Source organism: Python bivittatus, unplaced genomic scaffold, assembly GCF_059951505.1.
Source record: "Python bivittatus isolate LINGU-HERP-01145 unplaced genomic scaffold, Pbiv_v1 ctg000350_np1212, whole genome shotgun sequence".
Taxonomy (NCBI): Eukaryota; Metazoa; Chordata; class Lepidosauria; order Squamata; family Pythonidae; genus Python; species Python bivittatus.
Genome location: NW_028277074.1, coordinates 18,940,673 through 18,950,161, shown reverse-complemented (window position 1 = coordinate 18,950,161; position 9,489 = coordinate 18,940,673). Strand labels below are relative to the sequence as shown.

General features: G+C 39.0%; 1 protein-coding gene across 2 annotated transcripts in view; it reads right to left on the bottom strand.

The window, feature by feature from the left end:
* Positions 1 to 9,239, bottom strand: part of MRPS6 (mitochondrial ribosomal protein S6) — a 43,187-nt gene extending 33,948 nt beyond the window's left edge. The window contains exon 1 of one of the 2 annotated variants that reach the window (XM_007420171.3): positions 8,998 to 9,239. Coding sequence is in view for 1 of the 2 variants with exons in the window: in XM_007420170.4 (XP_007420232.1) it covers positions 8,998 to 9,042 (45 nt within the window). In the remaining variant the exon portion in view is untranslated. The remainder of the gene's footprint in view (positions 1 to 8,997) is intronic. The other variant, XM_007420170.4, reaches the window with a different exon arrangement.
* Between the last annotated feature and the right edge of the window lie 250 nt (positions 9,240 to 9,489).

The following is a 9,489-nucleotide window of genomic DNA, read 5'->3' as shown; positions in this document are numbered from 1 at the left end:
GAGGTATAATATCGAGATCATGGGAAGTGACAGATCCTCTCTACTGCATCTGAAATACTGCATGCACTTTTGGCTACCACAATATAAGAAAGATGCTGAGAAACTGGAAAGAATGCAGAGAAGAGTAAGACTTGGAGGCTAAATCCTATGAAGAACAGTTAAAAGAACTATGTATGTTTAGCCTAAAAAAGAGAAGGCTAAGGGAAGACATGACAGCAATCTTCCAATACTTGTAGGGCTGTCACAGGAAAAAGGATGTGCCAGGAGTAGGACAAGAACCAATGGGTGGAAGCCTTACAGAGAGCGATTCAAACTTGAATACCTAGTAATTTCCTCATTGGGGAAATATTGCAGTGGAGCAGTCTGCCTCCTGAAGTCATGGGTCCTCCATCGCAGGAGGTTTTCAAACCAAAGTTGGACTGCCATCTGCCTCGGATGGTCTGAGTATTCTTGCCCTGGGCGAGGGGATGGACTAGAAGATCTCCAAGGTCCCTTGCAATCCTATAATTCTATGAACTGGTGTACAGTCTGGGGGTGTTTGTAGTTTCAACTTTGCCAGTGGAAGTCCAACTAGCCTCAGTGGCTCTCTAATCAGTATCAGTTGGTATAAAACCTAAAAACTTCTATGAAGAGAAACATAACATCTACACTAGTTTATTGTACTGCACTTGAACTAACTGTTCAAAGGCTGCAGCTAGTATAGAATGCTGCTGCTAGGTTACTCAGTGCATCCCTTGGTCATGGACATATTATATTTGTCTTAGCTGTAGATCAGCTGCCAATAAACCACTGAGCCATTTTCAGATAGTTGTAGTCTGTAAGATTCTAAACAAATCAGTATCAATTTTATCTAATAAAATATTAACTTCTGTATATGCCCTACTTACATGGGCCTTGCTGTATATGCCCTACTTACATGGGCTATGGTGTGAGGGTGCTTATTATGTATAGCAGAATAAACATCTAAAAGAGATGAAAAGCCCTTTTCCCCTGTGAAATTCTTTCACCAGAAACTGACAACTTATTTATTCAGTTAAGCCTTTGCTTCATTGCATTCCTATACAGGTAGTCCTCACTTAACAATGGTAATTGGGACTGGAATTTCCATTGCTAAGCAATGCGGTCATAAAGTGTAACATTACATGACTGCATTGCTTAGCAATGGTAATCCCGGCAGTCCCTGTTGCCATCATTAAGTGAGGACCTCCTTGTAACTTTCTGTTGGCTTCCAACAACCAAAGTCAGTGAGGAAGCCGGTAGGAAGTTGCAAGTCCCAAGTGGCTTGTAAACAGGCCAGCAGGCAGGTAAGTGGCTGCTGCCAGGTAGGGGGGTGTGGGTGGCTGCAGTGGTGTGCACAGGTGATTTCAGGCCTGGGTATGGCTGCTGCCAGGGGAATGCATAAGCAGATGCAGTAGCATGCACGAGCGATTTGGGCCCGTGGTGGCTGAATATGAGCCTTCTGTACTGCTTCTATCCACCCTCCACCACTGCATGCTTCTGGAGACACAAAACAAGTCTGTCTTTATGCTACTCTGAGCACCTAACTTTCTCTATCAGTTATAGCTTTATATGTTTGCTAAGTAAAATTGTATAATCTAGAAAATTCCTCAGTAAAACTGAGTGAACCTTTCAGTTTCATCAATTCTCCTTTGTTTCTTTAAAACTGAGAGGATGATCATATTTCTAGTAACAGGAACTCATGTAACTAATGGAAAAATGTTGTAAAAATTCTAGAAAAATGAACCATCATGGAATGAGAAGACTTAAAAGAAATGCAGACTGGAGTGTACAGTAATAATAGACAGAAGAATAAAACAGGTTGAAACAAACTGAACTCAAAATTAATTCATCATGTAACAATATCTGATTATGTTTCAAAATCATGTGCAAATAAAATGAATAACTTGAGAAAGCAAAAATTAAAGGAAAAGGGTTAAAATGAAGAGCTCAGAGAAACAAATTTCATCATTTTAATGCTATCATTACCATTTTACATCCACATACCCACTGATACCAGTTTTGATGTAGTTATATGCTTCAAGTCATATATTCAGAAAACACATTCAGAGGATTCAAAGTGACCTGTTACACATTCTGGTAAGGAAATGAAACTCTAGGTCCTGCCTCTTCACAGAACTGGTCCATATCTACCATTTGGTAACTAAGACAATATACAAAGGAGCTAATAGCCTTTCCAGTAAAAAAAAAAAATTCACATGAAATCTCATGAAATTGCCAAAACTAATACCACAATTCCACAAACATTTGTTGCAGCCATCCAAACCAAACCAAACCAAACCAAACCAAACCAAACCAAACCAAACCAAACCAAACCAAACCAAACCCTAACCACCCATAGCATCTTCTTTTCCATATCTGCCCTTAACTACAACTAAAGTCCTTGGCTTCAGGTATGGCATATCCAATCACCCACCCTCTGGATCTTCCCAGTGCCTTCCTTTCCTTATCTACCTTTAGTTACCACTGTGCCCTAATGTCCTTGACTTTTTCCCACCAACTTCCCAAAACACTTCTGCCTGGAACACACATGCTTCAGTCTAGATACAAACCACTCAAAGTTAGTTGTGCTTTGTATGGGCCATTTTGTACATCTCTAGGGGGGGAAATCTACCTATTCATTTTTTTGAATAAGTTTCATTAAGGCTTGAATCAGATTTCTTAAATATTATTACTTAACTTGCTCAAATTAGAAAAACCAACACAATGGAGCAGCAGTCATTCTAAATTAAGGAACATCAAAGACAATTTACAAGATAATCTAATGGGTCACATTATTCATTGTAACCAAGTATATTGTGTGGAACATGTAGAAGATATTTAACAACTCCAACCACCATATCTCTGGCAGAACTAAGGATTACCCACTTTGCAAATAAACTACAATATTCCAATCAACTCAAATCCTCTGACATCTAAATTCAATACAATACAAAGTGAGGTAATAAATAACCAAATAACACATTATCACTTTGGCAGTCTTAACCTGAAAATATTTTATAAGACAGGACAGGGAACAGAGGCCATGCCAGTAGGTCAGCCTAGCTGAACTGTTATTGCAATGCTGCATATCTTTAAGGAGAACCCTAGCCTCCATCTGTTTGTTTCTATTTATGGCACAGGTAAATAGTAAAGTAAAATAAGATGTCCATAAGACTGCTCCCTTTCAGTCTACTGAACCTATGGATATTGGCTCCCATAGCCAAAGAGAAGGAAGGCAGCTTGTGTGCCTAATGAAGTGAAAGCATAATTTTTGGATGCAGTTATGGGTGTCTAATGCATGAATCAACTCCAGTTCCCCAGTCTATTAATATGGAGACAACTCTCAGCTTATACCAAATTTGTGTTGAAAATATCAAAAGAAGGTAAGGAGGTTTAATGTACACTCGTGATCTTTAAAGTTGCTGGCTTTAGTTTATTTGCCTATCCACTGGGGCTTCTATTACTTACTTGTTTTTAATGTGTAAATTAACTCACCCCAATTCAGGATCTTACAATTGCTTGCCTCTGAGTGAATCATCCTACAGACCAAATTATAAGTGATCGCCTTGCAAATTATCCCCTGGATTACCTGAAAAAAAATGTTATTCCACCTCCCCTTCACTTTTTTTCAGGTGTCCTTAAAAAGTGATACAAGAACCATGGAATAATTATCCACTGTGTGTCTGAAGAAGCCCAGCTTCTTGTATGTTTCTTCTTTATATTTTTGCCATTTGTCTGCAATGGATTGCTGCTTTGCAAAGCACACAAATATGGATTCAAAGCAGTCCTGTGATGCTCTTTTTCTATGACTCTGTCCTATTGTGGAAAAAAATAAGGAATCTGGTAGCATCTTTTCCAACTAACACATTTTATTAAAGGTTATTTTATTAACCTTTAACAAAAGTTGTTAATCAGAAAAGGTACTATCAAACTCTTCCTAATTTATTGCTACTATAGACTAACTTGATTCTCCTCCTAGAATCCCCATCATGAAAGTATCTTCCTGAAAAAGACTGTCCTTGTAATTACAGGAATATATAGCATTTCTGAATCTCTCCTTTATGTGATTTGATGGTTTGCTAGTTGAACAGAAAAGTGCAGTTGCAACATTGTACAGGGCACAGACAGGTTTCTCAGCAAAGTGCCATCTTGATCTTTTTCCCTCAGCACAAACAGTACTTATCAGCAAGGCTGCTAAATATTATTTTCCATTTGTTCAGTGCTTTGCTGTACGTAAGAGTGCCTGTGTGACAAAAAAAGGGGGAAAAAACCCCAGACTTCTTGGCCACTAGTCTTGCTGGTCACCAACTCCTACTAATACAGGAGTCAAAATAAGGCACAAAGTTATTAAAAAATTACAGTTAAATTATTTTCATTCTTCCTAAGCATATTTTACTCTGATCGCAAGAAAATATCACTGTATTTTAAGGTAAGGCAAGACATGGTTGGGCAGATGTGAATCATGGTAGATGGATAAGCAGGTTCCTATTAATCCTATCTATTTTTAAAATTAGAATTATTATGGGCACTAGTTAACTTTAAATTTATCCTTCAAAGAAAAAGAGAACTTTTGAAGCAGGTAAGAGGGCAAACTTACGTAAAAAGAATTGCTTAAAAACAGAAATGCTTTGCTGTATCAGAATAAGTTCTATTTAGCCTTACATCCTTTCAAGAGTAATAAAATCAAATTTCCCTCAAGCTGAGTTCAGATACTTTACCAAGAAACAGATCAGTGGTTCATTATGATTTACCTTCTGACCTACTTGCGCTAGATAAGACCTATCTTCAAATACAGAGATCAAATTTTTTAACCATAATGATCAATCATCAGTACTAAAGGTTATTTTCATGTGTCTTTTAACTAAGGTAATTCCATATGTACTGTTCATACAGCCCTAGTGTCAGCAGGGAACTTTAATTAAGTATTCTCCAATAACAGAAATAAGTCTTCAACATTAGTATTTCTAATAAATTGCATCATTTCTACCATTTCCAAACTAGCTAAAATAAAATACAAACCACAACACAGTAACTGATCAGCAATATCATATTCTTTGTAACGTTTCTATTTGGTTTTTTCTATCAAGGATTTTTCCCTTCTACTTGTCTTATAAGCAGAAAAAGGGAAGAAAAGAACTAAAGACTAAAAAGAAGTAGCACTGTTAATAGTTCAATCACTATTAAAGCAGCACTCCCTCTGCCCTCACGCTATTTACCTTATTTGACCCTGCAAGCAGCTACCCACTCCATTAAGAAGCCAACTAAAGCCAACTTAAACTGGCACTGGTCTATTGAATGGTCTAGATCAGGTAGCATGTATAAAGAGCAATCACATCTAAAATAAAAATGATGGCGATGGGCCTTTATCTTTAAATTCATATACATACAATACATAATTGAACAATCAAAGATAAATGGACAGGGACTGCTGAAATCTACCCCAATTCATTTTGTCCTTTTGCAGTTTTTATTTCCTGCTCTGCACGTAATTGAATAAGCCTAATTTTACACATGTAACCTGATGCTAATCACATATAGTTTGGGCCCTAAACTCTTGAAACTGCCTTGCAATGGAACTTGCCAATTACATAACAACCCCATCATTACCCTGGTAACTGATATCTTATGTAAGCAGATATGACTAACTAAATTTCATAAAGTCAATTTTTAAAGCACACAATCAATACTTAAGGATCAGTGCCCATTTTTCAAGCCAATCAACCAACAGGAGGATTCAAAGAAGCAACCAACAGTAGTATGCAACTCTAAATGTAAAGAAATGGGTTCTGGCCTCCATAAATATATCTAAGCAAATATTTAGCTTTTCAAAAATACAATTTTGGCCATAAACAATGAGATAATAAATGAAAGTTCACATTTCTAAGACATGGAACTGACAAAACTTCCAAATGAAGAAATTATACAAAAACTCATAATGCATAACCAAGTTAACCGTTTAGTGCATTACTCTGCTTTTCATCATTCTTGTTCTATTCCTTTACATATTGGGGGAAAGCAGTATATTTTTGTAACTCTCTTATTAACAACCTGTTCTATAATAAACTTTGCTATTTCCCAATATGTAAGCTATATACCTAAATACATTTTACCAAAAGAGAATCAATAGCTTCAAATGATATATATGGGGGGGGGGGGGAGGCTGTATTTACTATGTAGTAAAACAATCTGAAAATTCCCCAAGTAATTTGGAATAATACATCTTGCTGGAGGGGTCAATTTTAAGTGTGTAGTTTTTCTTCATTCATCACAGATAAGTTAGGTGAAGTCAGTGAACCACTTTTCTATGAATGGAATAAAATATACTCTAAGCAGAAAATAGTTTAGCTCTCTTGCCCTCTTCTGGTGAGTACATAAAATAGGAATGGGAGATATATCTCAAGCCACTAAACTGCAATTTGTTTTAAAAGAATGTTATATTTAAATCAAAGAGCTTACTTTTAAATTCCATGTTTGTTATAGGACACACTAAACTTTCAGTCATTAAGACAAATGGTGCTTGATCTTTAATTTCTTCCATGAAAATACCAAATACTGCAAATATTTTAGATATTCCCAACTAATTTATTTATGGTGTTAACTAAATATTTTAGATTAGGAAGTTTCCACTCTTGATTCTACTATATTTCTATCTGAATTGATTCAGATATTTTCAGATATCAGAATATTTTTATCCTCAGAAAACTTACGCTCTTGGTGAAATCAATCCATCAGAACACAGTTGTAGGTTTCACCTCACTAGCAGTACACCAGTCCATCAATGTTCTTTGGACTCAGATTTCTAAATGTAAATGCAGACCAAATTAAAGCAATTTTCCTTCTCTATGTTGTTTGAAAATTAAAAGGCCACACTGAATTATCTGTATTTTTAAATCTATACAACAGTGATTTGGAAGACTTCTGTTTAGATGTGGAATTTAAAGGTGACTGATAAAGAAAGTCCTGTGGGTATCATCCACAGACTATATTTCTTGGGCACATAATGCCTCTAAGAAGATAAGCTTTGTTTCTTTAGATCAGCTGACAGCCTAAGACATTACTACAAAGGGGCTATTTCTGCAGGTCTTACTGTACTCTTGTGAACTCTTCAGCTGAAACATCCTAATACTTTGGACTTTAATTCAGAAATGCCTATATGCTGCTTCACAGAAGAATGTTAGGTACCATTTCAACAGGAATTGTCTCTACACTTTCTAAAATATTTTAAAATGTACTTTATATTTGAGATGGTCTGAAATTCAGGCAACAGCTTATACTCCAAAGAAGCACAATTCTACGAACATTAAGAAACTATTGAAAAATCAGTGTTTCTCATGCCTGAAACATAACTGCTAATTTATCTTGTATTCTATGGGAATACCCCAGGAAATCTATGAAAATTCAACATTAAATTAAGGTACAGTAATCAGAAACAAAATGAGAACATTCCAAAATCTGCAAAACCAGGCCCCTAAACATCTCAGAAACACTAGACCCCAATAAAAGTGACTATATATGTTCAGAAAGATGGATGCAGAATATAGAATTACTCCTATAATGCATATAATGAAGTTTTACTAAGCAAAGAACTCCATAAGCAAAAATACAGGTTATTTTCAGGCTGTAACCATATATATTTACTTGTGAGTTAGCCTCACTAAACTCAGTGGGATTTTGCACTTATGTGGCATGTGGGATTATAGTGCAAGGGGATACTGTGAGCTACACAGCCTTCTGCAGAGTATTTATGAGAAAACTAAATTTTCTAATTAAAATATTCATTACCAGTTTACCTGAATAAGGACATGTAAATACAGTGCCATTCTCTATTTTCTTTTTCAAAACTATGTCATGCTCTTTAGTATTTACCAATATCAGAATCTGTCTTATATGGAGTCAGACACCTCAGTACTGAGTCACCAGTGTGGGCTTCAGGAAACTTCCTCAGCATTTTCTAGTGCAGCTGGGGAATTTCTGCATCAGCCTCAAACCTGCAAGGTGAAAAGTAGGCCCTCTACACTTGACTTATGGGCTCCCACCTGATTCTACCCATTGTGCCATTTGTATTTTGAATACCATTTACACTTACTAGTAAGAAAATCAAGCAGTCTTTCAATGCTACCTTTCAGGCTCACTAGGAAAGGCCAGCTAGTTTTAAAGTTAAGTCTAAAGGTTCCTGGAATTATCTTTAAAAAAATCAGTCCCAGCAATTTATCTTCTATTTATATATATAAAATTAATTTATGTTCCTGTATGACTTGGAAATCAAAGGCTTCCGGTAGGGAGGAAGCATCCAAAAGGTTGCCAACTAACCTAACTAACAACTATCAGGGTACCTGTAACCAAGCATACAGCTTTCCAGAACAAGTGCAAAAATGACACGGTGCAAATGGAGCTGCGACCAGGCCCGATAAAACACCGCCAAGAATTACCACCAGGCAGCGCGGCGATTTTTGTGCTTAAAAAGAAACCCCTGCATGTGCGGCCCGTGCGAAAACCCAAGCGATTCAGTGAAGGAAAAAAGTAATTAAAACCTGGCACCTTTTTGTGAACGACAAAGAGCGACTCCTTTAATCGCGTTTTGTTAAGAAACGAGAGTACACGTGCGCTTTCAGTGTTTGGGAAGGGCGGGGGGGGGGGCTCGCTTAAGAAGCAGAACAGCTCAATTGTTTGAACTGCCAAAGCGAAATTGCTCCCTCTTCCTCCAGAAGCCATTCGGCGAACGATAATGAAAGAAAAGACAGCAATGGCGGGAAAAGCCCGTCCTTCCAGAGCCACACGTTGCTGCGGAGGAAGGACAGATGAACGGACGTCCAAGGCTGCTGGGAAGAAACCCAGGGCGCGAAGGAGCCTGCAGGGAGCTCGGCGGCCTGGGGAGTTCAGAGCGGCTGAAACGGGGCCCACGAAGGGAAGTGGGGTGCCTGGCGGAGAAAAGGGGGGAAGGACAAGGGCACCGAGAAGGGCCGGGGCTGCTCCCCCCCAACGTCCACACCCACTCACCCTCTGCATGGCTTTCAGGATCAAAGCCAGCTCATAACGGGGCATCTTTGGCGGAAGAGGAGCAGCTCAGCCCCGCTCGAGGAGAGCGCGGTGCAGGCACTGAGCGCGGGTCCGACGCGTCCCTGGTCCCCAGCTGCACCGAGTAGGAGGCGGCGGGTGTCCGAGTGTTTAAAAGAGGTCGGCTGCTGCGTGCACCGGCGGGTCCGCCCCTTTGCTCGCGTCAGGCGCCGCTGCGCGGTCCTCCCCTCCCCTTGCCCTCCCCGGACCAGAGAAAGTGGACTTCTCAGGCGCGCCGGTCCCAAATTATGCCGGAAGACCCTTTATTTCTAACTCGTCCCCTTCGTAGGAAAGGCGGCCGAGCGGCACCGCGGTTGAAAGCAGGCCTGCGGGCGCCGCCTCGCCTTCCCGATAATGATGCCTTTTCTCCCTTTCTCTTTCCCCTCCTCTTTCTTCCGTGGCCGCAGATACTACTGCAGAGAGTGGAAATTTCCA